The sequence below is a fragment of the Bacillus rossius genome, chromosome 14, assembly GCF_032445375.1.
Source record: "Bacillus rossius redtenbacheri isolate Brsri chromosome 14, Brsri_v3, whole genome shotgun sequence".
Taxonomy (NCBI): Eukaryota; Metazoa; Arthropoda; class Insecta; order Phasmatodea; family Bacillidae; genus Bacillus; species Bacillus rossius.
The window spans coordinates 23,190,499-23,216,244 of record NC_086341.1 but is presented as its reverse complement, the minus strand read 5'-3'; the positions used below and the strand labels follow the sequence as shown (position 1 = coordinate 23,216,244).

At 37.7% G+C, this 25,746-nt stretch overlaps 1 protein-coding gene across 2 annotated transcripts in view; it reads left to right on the top strand.

The window, feature by feature from the left end:
* LOC134538936 (lachesin) overlaps positions 1 to 25,746 on the top strand; it is a 523,035-nt gene that overhangs the window by 432,556 nt on the left and 64,733 nt on the right. For both annotated transcript variants that reach the window (XM_063380552.1, XM_063380551.1), the window contains exon 5: positions 19,140 to 19,290. In XM_063380552.1, coding sequence (XP_063236622.1) covers positions 19,140 to 19,290 — 151 coding nt within the window. The remainder of the gene's footprint in view (positions 1 to 19,139; positions 19,291 to 25,746) is intronic.

Below are 25,746 nucleotides of genomic sequence, written 5' to 3'. Positions count from 1 at the left end.
ATGTAGGTTAGTCAGTGGAGTGTATACGTTATTAAAATTATTTGAAATCACACCGGTAAGCAATTGGTTGGTAAAACAAACTATAGTTGTTTAATGGCTTGCTCTAGAAATGTGTTTAACAACTTTTAAAGAACTCGCTAGGTAAAATACTAAAAAAAATTTTCATCATGAAGTAAGTCGGCTAAAACTGTACAAAGGTGTTAACCTAGCGTTAAACATGGTGAAGTCCGCACGGACAAAATCTTTAACTTCTTATCTCCGGGTAACTTTGCACACTGAGAAATATACGAACCGGCGAAGCACCAGAGAGTGTCCTGTGATAAGATAACTAGGATTTAACTAACCAAAATTTCTGTACCAGCAAACATCCACATTCTAAACAATAGTTGACAAATGTTACGTGTTTTGCATGGCCATGGCAATTTTTTAAGTCAAAATGAGAACGAACCATCATATTCTCTCCCTCCCTTCTCAAAGAAAAGGATTGCCAGTAAAATTTTTTGATATAGTAAGTTTTAATTCTTATCCTTGCAGATGTGTATTTGGAATCTTTGTTTGACAACTCACAAGGGACTCTAGATAATAGTGTTCGAGCATGTTGCAGTTTTGAATTAGCTAAATATTTTGCCTCTGTATTTCTCGGTATGACAAACTCAAATCCGCAAAATTCTTGACTTAGCCATGTTCTGGAGCCACTCTTTCTAACGACTTATTTTCAAGCTGTTAAACTGTTTCCTATAGTTAGTCTTCAAGTAGATCCGGTTTGTTTTGCTTACAATTTGCTAAGCAGGGTGATTTAAATTTTAAATTAGTCACCCAATCGTTAGATTAACTGAATCTATAGACTGCCTCTATCTATAGACTATATCAATCTATTGACTACATCTATCTAAAGACTGCATCAATTTATAGACTACCACAATAATAAACTATCTTAATCTATATACTACGTCAATATATGGACTAACTGAATCTATGGACTACCTCAATCTATGGACTAAGTATATCAATATATTTACTAGGTATATCAATCTATGGACTAGGTATATAAATCTATGGACTACCTCAATCTGTAGACTACCTCAATGGTGGACACCAAACTGCAGCGCATGCACACACGTATTAAGTTACAACTGCCACGACATTGAAAAGCTCGCATTGCTGTAAAATTTAACAAAATTAATGAAATTTAACGATTTGATAAGCAAACTATTAAAATATTATTATACTGCTTTAATAAATGGTTACAATTTTTTATAGTATGTGTTTAGAGCTAACAATGGTTACAAGTGTTTGAGTGTATAACGAAACAATGTCAATCCCAGTACCATTTCATATATATAATTTTAATTCTATTTTCAATGAGTGTTCTGTTTCATAGGCAACATTTTTTTTTATTATTTTGAGTTGCTTGAGACTGAGAGTACTTATATCTGTTTTTTCCCTGTGCATTTAATGTTATGTGACACATAGCTAGCCACTGAAGTGAATACCTCTGATTTATCAGTCACCAATTAACACGCCATCAGAATTTTAATTACAGTACAGTGCTTATGATTTACCAAAAATCTCTTCTGATACTCTGGGTACGAATGACGTGGAAAATCTTTGGTACAGTAAATTTTCTTCCGAAATGTTAGCATACGGGCGTGTATACGTACAAATAATATCTTAAAAACCTAGTTTGCTAAAATTAGGTCACCTACTCCGACTGGATGCTTGAATTGTTACATGTAAACAGAAGGATGTTTAATTTTTATATAAAGAAATATTTCGCAGTGCTGCCACATTTGTAAACGTAAATGTTTCCTTGTGAAACTGAAAGGCTTACCGAAATAAAAATCACTTTATGACTGTATCAGAGTTTTAATTTTGTAATGAAAAAATTTGCCTCATGCGTATACGAAGATTTCTATACTGAAATAAGGCCCAAAAATATGTAGCTTTATGTGCCCTCGTAGAACATTTTGGAAATTTATTTATTGGCACCATTAAACATTTAAAACCTTTTGGAAACTTTCGGAACATTCTGGAAATTTCAGTAAAATTTTTTACCTTATATGTTCTCGAATATTCCAGAAGAATCAAACATTTTAGCATATTGGATACAGTTAAAATTTTTCTAAAATGTTTTCGTTTTAAAGCATCTAGTAATACGATACATTTCTAGATGCTTTGAAAAGAAAACCAATATAGTTGGGTTCTATGTTGTGCAGGTACTGATAATTCCTTTGAAAATAATATACCAATTTACCCCCTAATGTAAGCACTAAACAGATAATTAGATTTCCACCTACAGGTTTGCATCACTAGATCACAAACAAGCTGTATTGACGTTATTAATGTTGCGTGTTTCCACAACATTCACCGATTAAAAGCGTTGACACGACAAAAAAAATTTATTTGTCACTACTCACACACACTTATACACACATTGTGTTATAAATGCATCAAAAATCTCTAACTCACAAACATTTCGATCATTATTATTTTTAATCGGTCGTTTTACGGATCCTGATGTACTATTATGTGTACAACTTTGAAGGCTATGGCTGCCAGCTCACTGGAATAAAAATTTTCGAACCTATAACAAAGAGAACTGTTCTGTGCTCTGGACCCGAAACTGACATCCAGTACTAACTACTTCGTTGGCTTTAGCTCTAATCGATTAAGTTGGAAGGATTTCCAACTTGTGGCGCCGAAGAAGAGCTTTACTCTTGCTGGCTTTGTTATTAAGACCCATAATGGCCCACGCGGTACTAAGCGGGCCGATTTAGAAAGGCTTAATATGCATCATAGAACGCTTACAGGCCCGGTGAGCATCATTATTGCCCTTCATCTCAGTGTTTAAGAGTGTTAATTTGTGTAAACCAGTGTTATTAAGTTACCTAATAAGAAATTACGCTTACCTTGTGGTTTTACAATTTTTTCAAAATGGGTTTTGTTGGAGATGTGTAAGGTTAATTGGAATCACGGAATAAAAAGTCAATGATTTTCTCTTTGATTCTGGGATTTGATATAAATTATACATAGATGGTAATTATTCTTTTGTATATTAATGTGTTCAGTTTCGTTAATGGAATTGCGTTTCAAGGTGTCTATATTCAACAGGACGTTTTACACCAGGTTGTAGGTACTAGTTGTAAGATCACTCCAAACCATATGTTAGATAATTGTGTTTTGATAAAATAAATTCTTATCCGTGATTAAATCTTCACAGTGACAGTAAAAAAAGTATTGTCACAGCCATAATTGATATAAATGTAAAAAAAATTCACGAAATAAACACAATGAAAATGTAATGATTGTTTATTAGTTTGATTTATTTCCTCAATGCCTAACATTGTGCAAACAAATTTTTTTACTTTTGTTTCTGTTTATTATCTTGAACACACTTATAAATGCTTGTATAATAAGGAAAAATAAATAAATGTGTTTGCAAATAACACTTTGAAACAACAATAGTGTTTACTGTGATAGTAAAAATATTTAACAAATTTAATCTTTCACTTTTTCCATTTAGTTATGGTAACATGTAGACATCTACAAAGCACGTTTGGCTGAAGAGGTGTTTCTACACTTTCCTGTAGGAATTTTTCCTGTGATAGAGGTTACAGTATTCTCGCTATTTTCGTGGCTTAAATTTCTGAGGGAAATTCTTTCTATGAAGCACACGTCACAATGTGAGTAATGGGGTACGACTTTTATGTGCGAGAAATACGACACGAGACAGAGGGAAATGCAAGAATGACTGATATGTACTGTGCTTTCGCGTCCGGGAATATAATAACAACAAGAAAAGAAAATTTAGCTTACAGTCCGCCATTGAGTCCATAAATAATAAGTCGGCAGTGCTCTGGAGATTTATGCTTCTATAAATGTATTGTTTTTTGAAATGTTTTTATGAATGGTTTCATAGTTTAAAAAGTTTTAATATAATAGTGTAAAATCTTAAAGGTAAATTATTATTTCATAACAATATAGAACAAATTATTGTGTGATATACCTACAGTTTTATTAAAATTGAAAATTAGATTTCTAATAAATATTAAGTCGTTTTAAAATTTTAGGTTTGTTCATTAATTTTAATGCAGTGTTAATTGATCCTTTTGAAATTTTTCCGCATTACCGAGGTTAGATGTTACACATCTCTGGCGAGTACTGAAAGATTCGCTAGCTTTTTTTTATTATTTACTTTTGACAAAACAAGCAGTCTCCTCAAGCTGCTGTTACAACCGTCGAATGCAAAGCGTTACTTCAGAAAAAAAATGGGGGGGGGGGGGGGGGGCGCTATGGGCGATATCTCCTTCCGAGTCCAAAATTTTCTATCTCATTTTGTTGGATTTATTTATGCTAAATTTAATACTTTTTAAAATCACATCTTAAACGATACAAATGGAAATGAAATAAATCCACATACCTATACGGAAATGAGTCGGAAACCTAAGAAATACATCAAACAAAAACACTCGATACAATAGAAATAAAATGATTTGTACCCAAATGTAATTAAATAAATAAAATGAATTAAAAAAACATGAGAAAACGTCAAAAGAACTCATTTATAATGAAATAAGTGTACTTTAATAGAAACGAATTACAATGATTGAACTTCAATAATTTCAATAATAAATCATCGAAAGAATTTTTAAACTATTTATTCATATTTGAGACCATAAATTTGTAAGTATTCTAAGCCCATCTCTGACTTACCCAGGCTCCTTCGCAGCGGGCCACTCGACACTCACTATGTACACCGCAGGGGCGTGGCGCGTCAGGCAGACGAGCCAATGGGAACGCGCCTCTCCGCCACATTCCCAGCTGCATGCATGAAAATGTATTGGGAGGAAGCGAGTGCATCGTTTGCATTTTTGTTGCAGCGAAATAAATCCCGTAAGAACGGATTATATTGTATTATTACGATCATTTTTTGAGCAGTAACAACGATTTCTAACTTTTTTTAAATTTAACTCTCTAAGTATTCCCTTGTAGGCATGTCCCTGATTGCTTTTCCCTCCTCAAAAACTAAAATAAACCTTTCGGTGCGGGAACCTGACTCCGCCATCACGCGAAGAAAAAGCTTGACTGGAAAACACGCCAGTGTGTGCGCCCGGCCACTGTTGGCGAGAATGCGCCAATCGGTGTGAGTTGTTAGGTTAGGTTCCATGTCGCCACGATGCCCCGCGCGTTTCTATTGGCGCGCTCGCAGCGGCCAATTGCGAAGGGAGCCTTAATGTCGCGTTTTGCAACTGCGTCCTTCCTCTGTGTGATAGCTAGAGACCGGAAAAATTCACGGATTCATTTCGCGATAGGCTAAAATACAAATAGTTATACCTCAGTGCTGTCTCTGCTATTGGCTCACAACTCACCTGGATGACGCTGGGCCAATGAGAAACACCCGACCAAAGCTTTATCGAATCACAGGCTGCTACGCTGCAACGTCTCACAAGACAGCAGCCAATGAGTGGGTGACATTTGACCGAGTGTACGTAGAACTATGGAGTTCATCCTGCAGGTCATTGAACCCGCGAATTTTTCCGGTCCCTACTTATCGATATAGACGTACAAAATTCGCGGTTTCGATGGCCTTCAGGATAGACTGCACATACCCCTGTACACTCGGGCAAATAACACAAGTTCATTGGCGGCCGACTTGTAAGTCGTCTCAGCTGGTTTGTTTGTGATTTGATCCTTCTTTGGTTGAGGGTTTATAACTGGCTGAGATTCGTCCAGATGAACAGTAAGCCTATAGCAAAATTATCTAAAAGGTATATGTGTTTGAATTCTAGCCTATCACCGAATGAATCCGCGAATTTTGCAGGTCTCTAGTGATAGCCCCTCCCGAGAAGTCTTACCAAGAAGGAATGAGGTTCACTGCAGCAATTTGGACGGGAAACCAACTTGAACTGTCGTGACTGACACGCAAAAAAAGAATGATGTTGCTGCGTTGTCCCCATTTCACCCGGACCTGCCGCCGCGGCAGCTGACACTGATAGAGCGCGCGTCCAGGACGTGGTGATTCATGTCGACATCCCGGCAGTAGCTTCCCACCGCTCGGAGAATACAAGGTTGGCTCCAGCAGTTCGGAAAAAAAAGTGGATGTTTTTCGAAAAGATAACAAACCTTTTATTATTTTGCATATTATGTTGCAATTCTCCTGAGGATATATTCATTCGTGTTAATTTTATAGACTTGTATAATCGTATGCATGATTTAGAAACATTCTGGACTGAGAGAAAGTTTTGTTTGCCTCAACAAAATATGTGTTTGTATCTAGCGAAATAAATATATTTTGTTAATTCAAACAAATATTTTGTAGTAGGAAAGATTCTGTCGACCCAAAAAGAATGTCAACTCAAATGTATATTTGGTTAGGTGTAGCAAATAATTTTAATTTCTTAAAGAGTTTGGTTAAGCTAACAAAATATTTTGTTCCACCAAGTAAATATTTGTTTTGCCATATAGAAACAAATATTTGTTTGATTCAAACAAACCTTTTCCTCAGTGTGTAAGTGAGTCTGAAACACTGACGGGGAAAGCAAACCGGCCACTGTACACCATTCAACTTGAGGATTAGTACCTCTAGGTGCTTTGTTGGTAGTGTATTTCTAGCTGTCGGTTGATATTTTTTTTATCGTGGGTTTTATCGTGGGCTTGAATTAACGTGGACATATTTCTGCGCTTAGTAGGATCACGACAGTCTTCGGGCTGACAAATAAATACCTACCAAATTTTTATCGTGATATAACCAGTTTTTGAATAAAAGTTTGTATGATATCATTAGTCACAAAAATGGCTTAAAAAAAATAATCTCTTGATATTTTCAGGAATTTAGGAAATCATAACAGTAGTATAGGATAGCCGGTCCGAGGACTGGCGCTGGCGCGTGGTGTGTGGCCGGTGGTGTTTTCCGCCATCTTGGATTGTGATGTCACGGCGGCCATCTTGGATGGTTGTGACCTTGACCTTTGACCTTGACATTTGACCTTCAAAATGTGTCAAAATCCGCCAAAATTGGGCAAAATTTGCCCAAAATTCCTCAAAATTCGCCAAAATTTCCATTTCTGTGAAAAAAAATTCCACCAAAAAATCTCAAAAAATTCCACAATTCAAAAATTCCCGTTTTCGAGAGATAAATTCCCGTTTCGAGGGAAAATTTCCCGTTTTTAGTCCTTAAAAATCCCAGCGGCTAGAAATGTCCATATGTAGGCTTAAGCATCCATGTCTACAGCCTACGATAAGCCTCTGACGTCATCATGGATTATGACGTCACCGTTGCAATTTCCGTTACGGCCGCCATCTTTAACTTTTTTATTTATTATCCGATTTTAATAAAAAAAAATTTAAATTAATAAAAAAATAACTTAATAAATTTTTAATAAAAAATATTTAAAAAAACAAACATTTACGACACGGAGTTCGAAGTCCATGGTTCGAACCCGACGAGTGCAAAAAAAATTAAAAATGGCGACCGATCCTTCCCCCGTGGTGGGTGCTAGCAGACTGACTCCCAACACTTTTTTCAAAGCATATATATCGTCACCTAGTATGACGTCATGTCCGCCATCTTGTCTTCGATGCTGGAAGCCATCATCATTGTATCGTCGGCGAGAGTGCGCTGACGTCATGTTAGTTTAGTTCTTATCCGCTAGAGTACAGTAATCATTTATTACTATGACACTCGCCATCTTGAAATTCGGCCGCCATCTTGAAAATCCGTAATTATTTAGCTAGAAATTCGGGAAAAGTTCCAATATTCATTAAATAAATCACTCATTAATTTACATATTGATTCGATGGATTCCTGTCCTCGGTTCGATACCCGATCGATGCAATAATGTTTAATTTTATGTAAAAAATAATAATTTCAATAAACCATGTTCAACATTCGTAAAGAGACTCTAAATCCTCTACGACCATCATCCTATCAGACATCAAGACCACCATCTTGGAAATCCGTAATTTTAAAGCTAGAGATTCGGGAAAAGTTCCAAAATTCATTAAATAAATCACTCATTAATTTACATATTGATTCGATCCGCTCCTGTCCTCGGTTCGATCCCTGGACGATGCAAAACATATTAATTTTAAGTGAACTATAATAATTTTAATAAATAATCATCAAAGTCCTAAATGAAGCATAGTTTCCAAATCAACCATCATCCTATAAGTCATTATGGTCACCATCTTGGAATCGTGTAATTATTTAGCTAGAGATGCGGGAAAAAGTTCAAAATTCATTAACTTAATGTGGAATCTATATATACTGATTGATTAGATCGAATAAGGTCCTTGGTTCGATCCCTGGTCGATACAAATCAACTTTAATTTTAAAAAATACCACAAAAGCGACAGGTTTGAGAAATAAAAACACCGCAAGTTCTTTTAAAAAATTTTATTACATAAATTCAATACACTACTACAAGTACAAAAAAAAACACTGACAAATTAATAAAGCCTTTTTGGATTCCTCGATTCAAACAGTCTTCTTATTGTACGGACTAAGCCTTTTACATGACTTTAAATGTCTATCCGATCCGTTCATCGCCACAGCCAGAGACGGACTGAAGTTCATATCACTTATATATAGTCTCATTAGCCGGTACAACACATGAGTCAAATCAATAACCATGTTCATTATACGTCTCGGAGCATTTTTTATAATGACGATGTAAGCTATCGAGACGTGAAATTAGTTTATTGCACTTATTGCACTGAAATTGTATTCTTTGAACATTATTAGAACAACCGCTTCTTTCATGTCTGCGAGCATTTGAGGTGATAGTAAATGATGCACCACAGTATTTGCACTGATGCGAAGTACGCTCTTCATTAATTGAAGTATTCAATGCTGATGAAACTTTAGCTGATGGTGGAACAGCACATATCGAAGTCTCCTCCAGTGTTGTCAGAGGCGTTGCCAACGTGATCTGCTCCAACATCGTCGGCGCTAACGTCATGGTTCCCGTAGTCGATGGTACAACCTCCGAGTTCAACGTTAAAGACGGTAAAGATGCCATCGAGTTCGCAAGAACAGGTAATTACGCGATTTATGCACCAGATTAAACAATCTAGGTGATCCTTACACCGCAGTCGTCAGAAACAAACTGAGCGTCCTGCTGTCTAGGACTCGCTTATATACATGCACCGGATGGAATAATACGCTAGTCAAATCAAGAACAATTTATTATAATACTAGAGTCAAAACAACATTAAAAAAATAGAAGCACCAAAAAAAAGGAAGCACACTTGGAAGCGCCGACAACGAAAAGGCAGCACATTTGGAAGCACCGACAACGAAAATGGCAGCACCATCATCGAAAAGACCGCACATTTGTCATTGGCTCCAATATTCATTGGCTCCAATATTCATTGGTTCCATCAGTCTACTGATTCTATCAGTCTAGTGACTCCAACAGTCATTGACACCAACGGCCTTTTTCTTCATCAGCTCCAATGATATTTGGCTAGAATGCTACGAGTCTAAGAGACCATGAGGCTACAATTCTACGAGTGTACAAGACTCCTCCAACTACCTTCAAGTGTATAAAGCTCCAAATGCTCCAACAGCTCCAACACGCAATGTACGCGCAATACATGTAATTTACACACAATAAATGTAATGATTACACAGTACACACACAGGAAACGGAACGTACACACAGTACACACAGGAAACGGAACGTACACACAGTACACACAGGAAACGGAACGTACACACAGGAAACGGAACGTACACACAGTACACACAGGAAACGGAACGTACACACAGTACACACAGGAAACGGAACGTACACACAGTACACACACAGGGAACGGAACGTACACACAGTACACACAGGAAACGGAACGTACACACAGTACACACAGGGAACGGAACGTACACACAGTACACACAGGAAACGGAACGTACACACAGTACACACAGGAAACGGAACGTACACACAGTACACACAGGAAACGGAACGAACACGTAATATTCACGCAACTGACACACAGTACACGCAGAGTACACGCAATTTACGCAAAGTACACCCAATGTACGCAATGTACGCAATATATATGTAATGTACACACAATGACTACGCTTCGTTCGCGCAGGACAAGCATTTAATGAAAACGAAGCACGTTTGGACGGAAATTCTATAAAACGAAAGCTCATTTAACGAAAAGGAGGCGCATTCTCTCGTTCATTCAACTTGGTAGGATACGATTTTCAATGATAAGTTAGGATATAATCTCTCCATCAGTCTATGAATCCAACAGTTTATATTTCCATTAGCCATCGACTCCAATAGTCATTGACTCCAACAGTCATTGGCTCCAACAGTCATTGCCTCCAACAGTCATTGTCTCCAACTACCTTCAAGTGTACAAAGCTCCAACTACTTCAGCAGCATTATGTTATAAGATTACATGACTGCTTGTTTACATAGCTACAAGTCAACGAGGCTACTTGGCTACGTAGCTACAAGTATACGAGGCTCCAAGCCATCATGACTACGCGACTACGAACCATGAGGTAACGAGACTACGTGACTACGGGTATTCAAGCTTACGATACTGAGAGGCTACAGAGCTACGAAGCTTCTAGAACATAAGTTCACGAGACTGCGAGAATACAGGACTACAAGTGTACACGAGTACTTGACTACTTCTTAGCTTCATCAGCTCCAAATGGCTCCAACAGGTCCAACAGCCTCCAAATGCTTAACACAGCTCCAAATGGCTCCAAATGCTCCAAACGACCTCCAAATGCATGACAGCTCCAAATGTCTCCAAATGCTTAACACAGCTCCAAATGGCTCCAAATGCTCCAAACGGCCTCCAAATGGCTCCAACAGCTCCAACAGCCTCCAAATGCTTAACACAGCTCCAAATGGCTCCAAATGCTCCAAACGACCTCCAAATGCTTGACAGCTCCAACAGCCTCCAAATGCTTAACACAGCTCCAAATGGCTCCAAATGCTCCAAACGGCCTCCAAATGCTTGACAGCTCCAACGGCCTCCAAATGCTTAACACAGCTCCAAATGGCTCCAAATGCTCCAAACGGCCTCCAAATGCTTGACAGCTCCAAAAGGCTCCAAATGCTTAACACAGCTCCAAATGCTTCAAAAGGCTCCAATTATCGCATCTGTCTTCGTCGGCATTTTCTCTTTTGCTCCCACTGCTCCAACAGCATTATGTTATATGATTCCATGGATACTTTGTTACGTAGCTACAGGTCTACGATGTTCCAATGCATCATGTTTACGAAGCTTCCAGAACACAAGGTTACGAGACTGCGAGGCTACAGGACTACGAAGCTTCCAGGACACGAGGCTACATGGCTACGAGACTACATGACTCTAACTGATTACAATAGCACCACTCAGTGGTGAGAGTTAGGTTATCTAATGCAAAGCAAATTGATGCAAGTAGTTCTGGCTGTCATCAACAGATGTAGCCACGTGTTGCTTGCAGGTGAATATTAATTAGTTATTTTATGTGGGATGCGGGATGCTCACTAACGATCGCAAAAGAAGGAGGGCTTCGCTAGACACCAAGGAGAAGGAAGTTCGTCCATCCTGTTAGTGCTTCTTAGATTTCTCAGAGATTATTTGACTGAATAATGATATATATTTTTTTTAAATTTCCACCTGATAAAAATTTACAAGTGCTGATTTATTGGCAGAATTTCAATAATTAAATGCAACCTTGAATAAAAAATGACATGTCTCATTAAGTAAAAAATTCTTCATGCAGAGATCAATTCCTCATCAGTAACCAGAAGCACTCGGAGAAAACCATCAGATGTCTAGTCAGGAATAATCAGGAGGACACGGAGAAAACCATCATAAAATTAGCAAGAATAATCAGCAGCACACGGAGAAAACCAACAAAATATTGACAAGAATAATCAGGAGCACACGGAGAAAACCACCAAAATATTGACAAGAATAATCAGGAGCACAAGGAGAAAACCGCCGCAAGTTTTCTTTGATATCATAAAATTTCAGGAAAAAATAGTAATAAAAAATTAAAAAAAAACAAAATAAAAAATACATAAACAGATTCTGCTAGCTTGTGAACTTCTCATTGTTGAACAAAAATAGAGTTCTAGTACAAGCCAGAATTTTATGTATTTTTTTATTTTAATTTTTTTAATTTTTTATTACTATTTTTTCCTGAAATTTTATGATATCAAAGAAAACTTGCGGCGGTTTTCTCCTTGTGCTCCTGATTATTCTTGTCAATATTTTGGTGGTTTTCTCCGTGTGCTCCTGATTATTCTTGTCAATATTTTGTTGGTTTTCTCCGTGTGCTGCTGATTATTCTTGCTATTTTATGATGGTTTTCTCCGTGTCCTCCTGATTATTCCTGACTAGACATCTGATGGTTTTCTCCGAGTGCTTCTGGTTACTGATGAGGAATTGATCTCTGCATGAAGAATTTTTTACTTAATGAGACATGTCATTTTTTATTCAAGGTTGCATTTAATTATTGAAATTCTGCCAATAAATCAGCACTTGTAAATTTTTATCAGGTGGAAATTTAAAAAAAAATATATATCATTATTCAGTCAAATAATCTCTGAGAAATCTAAGAAGCACTAACAGGATGGACGAACTTCCTTCTCCTTGGTGTCTAGCGAAGCCCTCCTTCTTTTGCGATCGTTAGTGAGCATCCCGCATCCCACATAAAATAACTAATTAATATTCACCTGCAAGCAACACGTGGCTACATCTGTTGATGACAGCCAGAACTACTTGCATCAATTTGCTTTGCATTAGATAACCTAACTCTCACCACTGAGTGGTGCTATTGTAATCAGTTAGAGTCATGTAGTCTCGTAGCCATGTAGCCTCGTGTCCTGGAAGCTTCGTAGTCCTGTAGCCTCGCAGTCTCGTAACCTTGTGTTCTGGAAGCTTCGTAAACATGATGCATTGGAACATCGTAGACCTGTAGCTACGTAACAAAGTATCCATGGAATCATATAACATAATGCTGTTGGAGCAGTGGGAGCAAAAGAGAAAATGCCGACGAAGACAGATGCGATAATTGGAGCCTTTTGAAGCATTTGGAGCTGTGTTAAGCATTTGGAGCCTTTTGGAGCTGTCAAGCATTTGGAGGCCGTTTGGAGCATTTGGAGCCATTTGGAGCTGTGTTAAGCATTTGGAGGCTGTTGGAGCTGTCAAGCATTTGGAGGTCGTTTGGAGCATTTGGAGCCATTTGGAGCTGTGTTAAGCATTTGGAGGCTGTTGGAGCTGTTGGAGCCATTTGGAGGCCGTTTGGAGCATTTGGAGCCATTTGGAGCTGTGTTAAGCATTTGGAGACATTTGGATCTGTCAAGCATTTGGAGGTCGTTTGGAGCATTTGGAGCCATTTGGAGCTGTGTTAAGCATTTGGAGGCTGTTGGACCTGTTGGAGCCATTTGGAGCTGATGAAGCTAAGAAGTAGTCAAGTACTCGTGTACACTTGTAGTCCTGTATTCTCGCAGTCTCGTGAACTTATGTTCTAGAAGCTTCGTAGCTCTGTAGCCTCTCAGTATCGTAAGCTTGAATACCCGTAGTCACGTAGTCTCGTTACCTCATGGTTCGTAGTCGCGTAGTCATGATGGCTTGGAGCCTCGTATACTTGTAGCTACGTAGCCAAGTAGCCTCGTTGACTTGTAGCTATGTAAACAAGCAGTCATGTAATCTTATAACATAATGCTGCTGAAGTAGTTGGAGCTTTGTACACTTGAAGGTAGTTGGAGACAATGACTGTTGGAGGCAATGACTGTTGGAGCCAATGACTGTTGGAGTCAATGACTATTGGAGTCGATGGCTAATAGAAATATAAACTGTTGGATTCATAGACTGATGGAGAGATTATATCCTAACTTATCATTGAAAATCGTATCCTACCAAGTTGAATGAACGAGAGAATGCGCCTCCTTTTCGTTAAATGAGCTTTCGTTTTATAGAATTTCCGTCCAAACGTGCTTCGTTTTCATTAAATGCTTGTCCTGCGCGAACGAAGCGTAGTCATTGTGTGTACATTACATATATATTGCGTACATTGCGTACATTGGGTGTATTTTGCGTAAATTGCGTGAACTCTGCGTGTACTGTGTGTCAGTTGCGTGAATATTACGTGTTCGTTCCGTTTCCTGTGTGTACTGTGTGTACGTTCCGTTTCCTGTGTGTACTGTGTGTACGTTCCGTTTCCTGTGTGTACTGTGTGTACGTTCCGTTCCCTGTGTGTACTGTGTGTACGTTCCGTTTCCTGTGTGTACTGTGTGTACGTTCCGTTCCCTGTGTGTGTACTGTGTGTACGTTCCGTTTCCTGTGTGTACTGTGTGTACGTTCCGTTTCCTGTGTGTACTGTGTGTACGTTCCGTTTCCTGTGTGTACGTTCCGTTTCCTGTGTGTACTGTGTGTACGTTCCGTTTCCTGTGTGTACTGTGTGTACGTTCCGTTTCCTGTGTGTGTACTGTGTAATCATTACATTTATTGTGTGTAAATTACATGTATTGCGCGTACATTGCGTGTTGGAGCTGTTGGAGCATTTGGAGCTTTATACACTTGAAGGTAGTTGGAGGAGTCTTGTACACTCGTAGAATTGTAGCCTCATGGTCTCTTAGACTCGTAGCATTCTAGCCAAATATCATTGGAGCTGATGAAGAAAAAGGCCGTTGGTGTCAATGACTGTTGGAGTCACTAGACTGATAGAATCAGTAGACTGATGGAACCAATGAATATTGGAGCCAATGAATATTGGAGCCAATGACAAATGTGCGGTCTTTTCGATAATGGTGCTGCCTTTTTCGTTGTCGGTGCTTCCAAATGTGCTGCCTTTTCGTTGTCGGCGCTTCCAAGTGTGCTTCCTTTTTTTTGGTGCTTCTATTTTTTTAATGTTGTTTTGACTCTAGTATTATAATAAATTGTTCTTGATTTGACTAGCGTATTATTCCATCCGGTGCATGTATATAAGCGAGTCCTAGACAGCAGGACGCTCAGTTTGTTTCTGACGACTGCGGTGTAAGGATCACCTAGATTGTTTAATCTGGTGCATAAATCGCGTAATTACCTGTTCTTGCGAACTCGATGGCATCTTTACCGTCTTTAACGTTGAACTCGGAGGTTGTACCATCGACTACGGGAACCATGACGTTAGCGCCGACGATGTTGGAGCAGATCACGTTGGCAACGCCTCTGACAACACTGGAGGAGACTTCGATATGTGCTGTTCCACCATCAGCTAAAGTTTCATCAGCATTGAATACTTCAATTAATGAAGAGCGTACTTCGCATCAGTGCAAATACTGTGGTGCATCATTTACTATCACCTCAAATGCTCGCAGACATGAAAGAAGCGGTTGTTCTAATAATGTTCAAAGAATACAATTTCAGTGCAATAAGTGCAATAAACTAATTTCACGTCTCGATAGCTTACATCGTCATTATAAAAAATGCTCCGAGACGTATAATGAACATGGTTATTGATTTGACTCATGTGTTGTACCGGCTAATGAGACTATATATAAGTGATATGAACTTCAGTCCGTCTCTGGCTGTGGCGATGAACGGATCGGATAGACATTTAAAGTCATGTAAAAGGCTTAGTCCGTACAATAAGAAGACTGTTTGAATCGAGGAATCCAAAAAGGCTTTATTAATTTGTCAGTGTTTTTTTTTGTACTTGTAGTAGTGTATTGAATTTATGTAATAAAATTTTTTAAAAGAACTTGCGGTGTTTTTATTTCTCAAACCTGTCGCTTTTGTGGTATTTTTTAAAATTAAAGTTGATTTGTATCGACCAGGGATCGAACCAAGGACCTTATTCGATCTAATCAATCAGTATATATAGATTCCACATTAAGTTAATGAATTTTGAACTTTTTCCCGCATCTCTAGCTAAATAATTACACGATTCCAAGATGGTGACCATAATGACTTATAGGATGATGGTTGATTTGGAAACTATGCTTCATTTAGGACTTTGATGATTATTTATTAAAATTATTATAGTTCACTTAAAATTAATATGTTTTGCATCGTCCAGGGATCGAACCGAGGACAGGAGCGGATCGAATCAATATGTAAATTAATGAGTGATTTATTTAATGAATTTTGGAACTTTTCCCGAATCTCTAGCTTTAAAATTACGGATTTCCAAGATGGTGGTCTTGATGTCTGATAGGATGATGGTCGTAGAGGATTTAGAGTCTCTTTACGAATGTTGAACATGGTTTATTGAAATTATTATTTTTTACATAAAATTAAACATTATTGCATCGATCGGGTATCGAACCGAGGACAGGAATCCATCGAATCAATATGTAAATTAATGAGTGATTTATTTAATGAATATTGGAACTTTTCCCGAATTTCTAGCTAAATAATTACGGATTTTCAAGATGGCGGCCGAATTTCAAGATGGCGAGTGTCATAGTAATAAATGATTACTGTACTCTAGCGGATAAGAACTAAACTAACATGACGTCAGCGCACTCTCGCCGACGATACAATGATGATGGCTTCCAGCATCGAAGACAAGATGGCGGACATGACGTCATACTAGGTGACGATATATATGCTTTGAAAAAAGTGTTGGGAGTCAGTCTGCTAGCACCCACCACGGGGGAAGGATCGGTCGCCATTTTTAATTTTTTTTGCACTCGTCGGGTTCGAACCGTGGACTTCGAACTCCGTGTCGTAAATGTTTGTTTTTTTAAATATTTTTTATTAAAAATTTATTAAGTTATTTTTTTATTAATTTAAATTTTTTTTATTAAAATCGGATAATAAATAAAAAAGTTAAAGATGGCGGCCGTAACGGAAATTGCAACGGTGACGTCATAATCCATGATGACGTCAGAGGCTTATCGTAGGCTGTAGACATGGATGCTTAAGCCTACATATGGACATTTCTAGCCGCTGGGATTTTTAAGGACTAAAAACGGGAAATTTTCCCTCGAAACGGGAATTTATCTCTCGAAAACGGGAATTTTTGAATTGTGGAATTTTTTGAGATTTTTTGGTGGAATTTTTTTTCACAGAAATGGAAATTTTGGCGAATTTTGAGGAATTTTGGGCAAATTTTGCCCAATTTTGACACATTTTGAAGGTCAAATGTCAAGGTCAAAGGTCAAGGTCACAACCATCCAAGATGGCCGCCGTGACATCACAATCCAAGATGGCGGAAAACACCACCGGCCACACACCACGCGCCAGCGCCAGTCCTCGGACCGGCTATCCTATACTACTCATAACTTTTATTTGTGAAGAATAGCCTAGGAATAAAAATGTTTCCGATATAGGCTACATATAAACGGCTTATCTAAAATTGTACGACACGCAAATTAATGCTTTAAAATCATGCCAACATAAATAAAATTATAAACTGGCCTTTCCACTTCTCAGAAAAAGACTAAGTGCCACTTATTGAAGTAATGAAATATTTTAGAAACTATCAATTATATTTACGTCATAGATTCATTTTAAATCATTAGTATATAATAACAATTAGTGGGACTGAGTGGAGAGTGTTATGCTTGTGGTGCCGACCGCGGTACAATACCATCAAGAATTGGTTTTAATTCGTTGAATCCGTTTGGTCTACCTCCAAATTCTTTGAAATATAAAAATTGTCACACCAATTATTTTATTAGGTAACATTAGACCACTAAATTTATGTAACGGAACCAAACTTCAAGTGAAATATCAATTCATTGTTATCAATTTATAGTTTGGTCTGGACCAGCAGTTAGGCAAATGGTACTAATACCTCGCATTCCGATAATTCTCATAGATTTACCATTTAGTTTTAAAAGGTTACAATTTCCTTGAGAGGTAGTGCTTGCAGTCACTGTAAATAAAGCGCAGGGACAAACTTTTAAGTATATAGGAATATATTTGAGAGAATACCGTTTTTCCCACAGACCATTATATGTTGCCTTACCTAGATCAGGTTGCGGGGAAAACCAGTATATACTAATACCACACGAAAATAGGACTAAAAATATTGTATATGCTGAAGTACTCTAAAAAATAAACCGATTTTTTTTAAATAATTTAGTATGTGCAAGATCGTTGGGTTTACTTACTATGTAGAATTTACGTGTAAAAATAAAAAAAAAACAGAATTTGATAAAAGGAAAGTCTTTATACACATGTCATGTATACCAAAAAAAACCAGCGATCGATCCTTTTAAAATTTTGCTCGTTTTCTTCGTACCAGGCTAAAATTAACTCACTTGCACATAAAGATGTGAATGGGTTTTTGGTTTGCCCGGATTAAATATAATTAGGTCGATATAGATTTATAAGGTTCTCTTTGGTTTCTTTTCCTTCATGGGCTGTCAATATTACTTACGATACAATAATAATATCTAGGGGCAGGTATTTTTCACGAAGATAAAAAAATTCTGAACTATCATTAGACTGCAATAACGTAGACCTATGCCCTACAAGTGTCTGTCTGCAAAAGAAGCCAATCGTTTTCCTGGCTATGCTATTTGTAACGCGTTCATTTCCGCAAAAAAATGCTGAGGTTTGCATCTCGACAGTTGACATGTACCTGAAAAAAACTCAACGAATCACGAAACACAGATAATAGTACAGTGTGCAAACATACAGCTAGTCTCAAAATAAGTTGGCATAAAATACGTGGATCTAATAAAAGCATTTAGAGTTTTTAATGGTGTGCATTCTGGTTAAGTTGGCTAAAAAAAGGAAGGCGAGATATTTGCAGTCCGTACTGATAGTCGTACATACGTGATTTCTAGAGACCTGCAAAATTCGCGGATTCAATGACCTCCAGGATAGACTCTACTACACTCTACACACTCGGGCAAATGCCACCTGTTCATTGGCTGCTGACTTGTGAGTCGTCTCGACCGAGTGTCAGTGATTCGACACTTCTTTGAGCAAGGGTCTCTAATTGGCCCTCATTACTCCAGATTAACAGTGAACCAATTGCAGAAGCAGCGCTAAGGTATAATTATTTGAATTGCAGCATATCACGAAATGAATCCGCGAATTTTGCAGGTCTCTAGTGATTTACTTACGTGAAGGGACCTTTTTGGGACTTCGTGCATTTTTCTTGGTTTGTTTGACAAATGGTGTGGGGGAGAAAAAAAAAATTCTAGTCTTGGTTTTTTCCTCCACAGGACAGCGTTCTGCCGAGCGGAGATAAGTCCGTGGAGGGCTTCTCCATCACCCTGGAGAAGGTGGACAGGCACCAGTCTGGAGTCTACCAGTGCACGGCGACCAATGGCGTCGGGGAACCAATCACCGTCGACATGCAGCTGGACGTATTGTGTGAGAAACAATCCTTGATAATCGTTATTTAAATCGCATACTTCGAGGACCCCGCCCATTCAGGGGTGTGTTTGTGTTTGTGAACCGGGATGATAAGCGCGACTCTCGCTGGTGCTTCTGGCGCGGTGTCGCCTCTGAACTGACGTGCAGTCTTCTCGTCGTACTTAGGGCAGCTGTGAGATTTGATAGATAGCCATAACTAGGGCCATGAATATTTCGCGAAAAGTTTCCGAGATTTGTTATAAGTTAAAACACTGTAGCATCGTTTGTGTTTAGTGATTAGGTGAATTTCTTTCAGGCGCATGTAGATTGTTACAACACCAATCACAGTTATTCAGTGGGGAAGCAAACGCGCTCTGAGTGGCTCGGTCAAAAAGGGCAACGACTGATCTCTCAGACGGCCGCCAATCACAAGGAAGAAACCCATGGTGCGGGTAAACCTTGTTGCAGTCTTATAGGCGTTTAGATTTATTCGCGAAAAATGCCTGTCCCTAGCCATAACTCATGTGTAGACACCGGAAAAATTCGCGGTTTCGATGGCCTTCAGGATAGACTGCACATTCCCCTGTACACTCGGGCAAATAACGCAAGTTCATTGGCTGCTGACTTGTAAGTCGTCTCAGTTGGTTTGTCTGTGATTCGATCCTTCTTTGGTTGAGGGTTTATAATTGGTTGAGATGCGTCCAGATGAACAGTTAGCAAATAGCAAAATCATCTAAGAGGTATATGTAGGTATTTGAATTCTAGCCTATCACCTAATGAATGCACGAATTTTAAAGGGTCTCTACTCATGTTGCGTAAAAATTGAAGATTAAACAATTATACTTAAAGCAAGCCCTTTGATTTCTTTCAATAATATTTACCGGGTGTTTCATGCCTAAAAATTATAATGTAAACCCGCGATTTAGCTTTTAAAAAATACAGTTTCAAAACGAATAACGGAAACAGAAGATCTCATCCGAGCTCAACGCATTATTAAAAGCTTTTCGTGGACAGACAGAACTCGGATATCTTGAGCAGTTTTTAAATAGTGTGTATTTTTCTGAACCGTACGTTTGATTTATGAGCGCCATCTAAAAATGAAATGGAAGGTTTTTTTAAAACCTAAATATTGTATCGACATTTATTGTGCACACTTTCAAATTTCGTACAGATTTGTCCTTGTCCGGAAGTAACACAGGAAAAATTCCTTGGTTTGTGGGAAATATTTTACCATTTGTATTTTTGCGTTGGGTTTAAGAATACTTTACTACAGCGCAAACCCTTTGACGGTTTTTTTGACTTCTAGTTTGGGACCATGTGTGACCTCCAGGTCTGTAAAAAGGAAGGTTCAAATATTTTGGCCCTTGGAATTTTCTCAAAGACATGGCTGTGTAAAGTAGTTAAGTGTAGTAATTTTTTGTGTTGTAGATAATCTGAAAAAATTAAAAATTTCTCCCAGATGCAATTTATTTTGAAAATTCCAAAACGCGTTGAGGTTTTAAATCACAATTGGACTTGACAAGTTCAGTTAGAGTAAGACAATTAGTGTTTTATTTTGAATTTTTGAAGTTTGTTAAACGAAATGATAGTCGCAGGACGATTGTTAGATGTAGGAGGAATGACCTCACAATTGATTTACAGGATTGACGTTCAAACACGTGAAGAAAAATTTAGAAGAATATTCAACTGAATATTAAACACTTTGTTTCTCACTTTCTGAAACATGATGAGGAAGCAGAAAAATAATTTAATTTGGTCAATTAAGTAGAAATAAATTGTCTTTGAGGTTGGATCCAGTGAGAGTGCTTATAGTCAAGTGTATTTTAGGGAATATATTATTAATTTTAAAATTGTATCAAAAGGTGTAAAATGATAAACCGCACCTTGAGAAATCTGACATGCCATCGGCAACCTCCTGGATCGTACAAGTGCTGGAAGCAAGCATTCGGATTATTTCACCTCGCTGGCTTAAAGAAGTCTTACTACAATTATTTCCCAAACATTGCATAAAGTTTAACAAAAAAAAAAACTAATTAAGCTTGACAAAAAAATTGTTAAATCGTTTTTGTTTAAAACAGAGTTACCTTTCAGAATCGAAAGGTAGTTTAATGTCGATCGAAGTTGTCTAGAATCCCAGATAATTCCAAGTGATTAAAGTGTTTGAACACAAAAATATTGGTTTGTGACATTAAAAATAAGTTTTAAATAACGAAGGGATACAACCTCTTTGAACACACTTTATTTTTACTATTACACACATTTGTGTTAGCAACTTGAATCCAACATTAATTTTTGTAGTTAAGTGTTACTACAAAAATTCCAAATCAAAGAGAACATTTTGAAGTTAAAGAGGTATGAATATCTTAAGTTGCTTACAGTTGAGTAAACGCTTCGAAAGTAATGCATACACAAAATTATTTATGTAGAATTTTTTTTTAAATCAGGAAGTGGAAAGTGTAGAAGAATGAATTGTTGATTATCCCCTAACAGCGCAATGTAGCATAGCTGATAATAAAATTTTTGTTTCATTCCAATGAAAAAATCTATGATCAGGAAACTGTAATGAAAGCTGTAAGTATGTATATTTTATTAAAACTACTTTGTTAATGCTAAATGTACATAAAGATAGTTTTGACTTATTTTTATTTTGATAATTTTTAAAAAGTTAAATATTATCTGTTATCATTAGCATTTTAAATACACCAGATTAATGGTTTCAAACAATATTTACCAAACTGAGGAGTCAGGAAGAAGAGGCGAGTGGAAGAAGTTTTGAAGCGACTGTGCAAATATTATCTTGAACTTCCAACATCTTGTATATACCCTCAATGATTTACATTGCAGCGTACCCAAGTATTTGAAAAACTTATTCTCTCTGCCCCAAAACTTAATAGATTTATTTTTAAAATATTTATCTGACACGAAATTACATTGCAACAAGTTTTTAGTTTTTCCTTTGCTTATGTCGGAAAAAAAATCACTACTTATGCGATTGCTGTTAAATTCATTTTTAACTTACGTGGAGCTACATAATTCCTCCCAGGTTTTTCAGTTACTCCAATGAAATGTGTCTTCGCGTTTCAGAAGCATCAGCTTCTTTCTTAAATTTCACTCCTTATGCCTATTCTTATTTTATTTTTTCCTTCTCCAAATGTTGCATCAGTGATGCATAACTTGCTATCAAAATGTGTTTTTTTTACTAAGATTAGTTGTACCCGATTTTATTTCAATAGGAAATAATCATTTTAGAGTATTCCATTTGTCATCAAAGTTCAAACAGTGGATATATTTTTAAAATCAAACAAGTATCTTAGAGAGAGTTTGTTTTACAAATCACGACTTTGTAACTTTCTGCTAAAACCAGAAAAATTGAAGACACTCCACTAGTTTCTCACGAACATAAAAATTCACACTAATACGAGGAAAATAAAAACAAATTATCTTCTAATAATACCAAATGGCAAAAACTCTAATAAAAATAACTATTTACTATATCAGACACGTTTGTTAAACGTAAAAAAAGGTGATTCTCCTTTGGAATGAAGTTTAGAGAACAGCGTGCTACCATTATAAGGAACAAATGTGTTAAATTTTTTGGCACTTGTTCCAAATGGAGGAAAAAAATTACACAACTGTTGTTGAAAATGGTTTGAATTTTCCGGATTCACTGAATGCGAAAACACACACAAGGGCTTATGAGCTTCGGGAACGTGTTATTTCTCCCATTTGCATTTTGCTATATATATTATTTCTGTAAAGTTTAAAATAATATTGGTGGATTAATCATACCTGGAGTGTTTAATTTATAGCTATTATTAAAAAAATTAAATTTTTATAAAATTAGAGTTGATTTTTAAAAAAAAGTTTTTACAAAATTAGGATTTATTTTACCGAGCCAAAATGCATTTGCTACACAACACTAGTACACACAATTGAGTTCTTTGTCATTGAAAATGTTAATTGCTTCAAATTAATATGGCTAATGTAAATTTACTTCTTACGTTTGAGGACTGGGTACTGGGTTTATTTTCTCCTCCATTCTGCTCAAGACAATGTTAAAACACTGCAGGATCAACTCTCCTAATACGCACTTTTTACTTCATGAGCATTTGTCCCTTGGCGATGGCTGGACATCCAAATCAGCCACTGTACCGACGAACATATCATTATCAAATAAACAGTTTTATCCTAAAGAATTTTAATAAAACTATTTAATTAAAATAAACATTCTTATGAGCGTTGGAGTAATTTCAGATTTTTTTTTAAATTCAGCTAGTCAAATTCCACTTAACGCATTAAAATTAAACAAACACCAAACGAGTTTAGTATTTCATAGTTCGAAACTTCAGCTCAGTTATTCTCGTTTGAAACAAACACATCGCCACAGCCACGAACCACGTCTGTGTGTGTACCGTAGGCGTCATAATTTCATCGGAGCACGCGAAGGCTGTGAAATATTATTTTCTCGCCGCCCACAGTTCTTTTTGAATTTTTTTTTTTTGAATTTTCATTTTTTTTCTTCTTGTATTTCCCTCCCGCGGTGCTGCGGCGGCGGTGGATCATAAACGCATCGCTTCTCTCGGAAAGGTTTTTTTTTTGTTTTGGATTGTGAAAGGTATTCGGAGGGGGGGAGGGGGTCAACGCGATGACAGGCGACGCGTCGTGACTCCATCCATCACCGCCCGCTTCGCTACGGGGAGGGAGGGGGGAATTAATCGCCACAGGGGTGCCCCGTCAGGGGGTTTGGTCAGGTCGGTTTGGAAAGGGAGGGGGGGGGTACGTACCCCTGTGGGGGAGGGGCAGGCGGACAAAAGGCCCGCCCGCTCGTGTGAGACTCGGGACAGTCGAGTGCTCAGGGTTGGGGAGAGGGGGAGGGGGTTGGAACCCCCTGCGGCGTCGCGCGGGCCATAGATCAAGCCGGCGCGGCGGGCGCCCACCCGAGGTTTGGGAATCGCGGCACGTGTATCGAGGGGTGTCCGTGTGCTCCGGCGACCGTGCGAGGCATCCATCACGCCCTCTCTCTCCCCGGGTCCGGGCATCACGCGTCGAGTAACACCCGCCAGCACCCGCAGCATCCGTCGCCGGCGCTCGGGGGAGACGACAGCCGGGACGACCCGGAGGACTGCCAGGCGGCCGTGCGCGCGGCCCGTCGACGGTAACACACCTCCGCGGCCGCGTCTCGCCCAATCTAGACTGTATCGAGGTCGCCCGCCTACCTGGACACACACACGGCGTTCAGAGCTTGAGAGAAAAAATTAATTGGTTGTTTGTAAAGTCGGTTCACGGACGTTAGTTTAACGTGACAACGTCATAACAAAACATTAATGAAATGATTACATACTTTTATCAATAAAATTGAATAATTTTTATTGAACTATCACTATTTTGTATGGATAAAAAGAAGGAGTGAAATGAAATCTACAATTTAATTGATAAATTTACTTTTATTTGCACTCATTAATTCAAATATGTTTATTACTTTAACGAACAGATTATTTTAACTATAACTTTTATACATGTTTGCTAATTTAACTTCTTCCAATCTGTGTTATTCTGTTAAGGATAGGACAATTATAGGAAAAGTAAGAAACGAATGGGAGTGTTTCAAGTTTAATGTGCCTCGAAGAAGTCATATCGATGTTTGTTCCAATCGAGTGGAAGAGAGATAGATGCGGCGCGAGCATACAATGAGCGTAATGGTACAATGTACGTAACGGGACAATTTGCGTAACGGGACACTTTTTCGAGCCTGCAGCCGACGTTAATCGATTTATTAGACGCTGTCACGTCAAAAAAATACACAGGTTTTGAAAACTGCTCAAGATATGAGAGTGGAGACTGTTTACGATGAACAATTTAATAATATTCTAAGAGAGGATGAGTAATTCTGTTTCAATTTTTAGTTTTTAAACTTTTTTTTTTTGGAAGATTGAAAATTCCTAAAACGTGTGGTTTCAGAACTATTTTTTTTTGCATGAAACTCCCGGTAGAGATTCTTGAAAGCACAAATTCATGAAATTTTTGCAAATTCGACGGATAAGTGAAGAGATGATTATCTGTGTACATTTAATCAAAATTTACACCCATAAAATTAGCTATATGAAATTTAAAAATACCTCTATCTCCTACCTTTCCATCAATTAAAGTACAGTAATGGTACAATTTAATAACATAATGCATATACATACTTTACATTCGAAAGAGGAGGGAAATCCCTGTCTACAACTAGTTTTCACCTGAAAAAGTTGATTTAATACACGGGAATTCTAAAAAAACTTCCCCATTCCCCTTTTCCAAACCTTTAAGGTTTTTTTTTTTTTTTACAATTTGATTAAAATTTTTACAATTGAAGTTAAAAAATAAATAAAATTACTATTAAACCTACCTTTCTTTATGGCTACATGAAGCTAGAAATAATTTTCTTCAATCCACTTTACTACCACATAAAGTAGAACCTTTGGCTCTCCTTGGTGA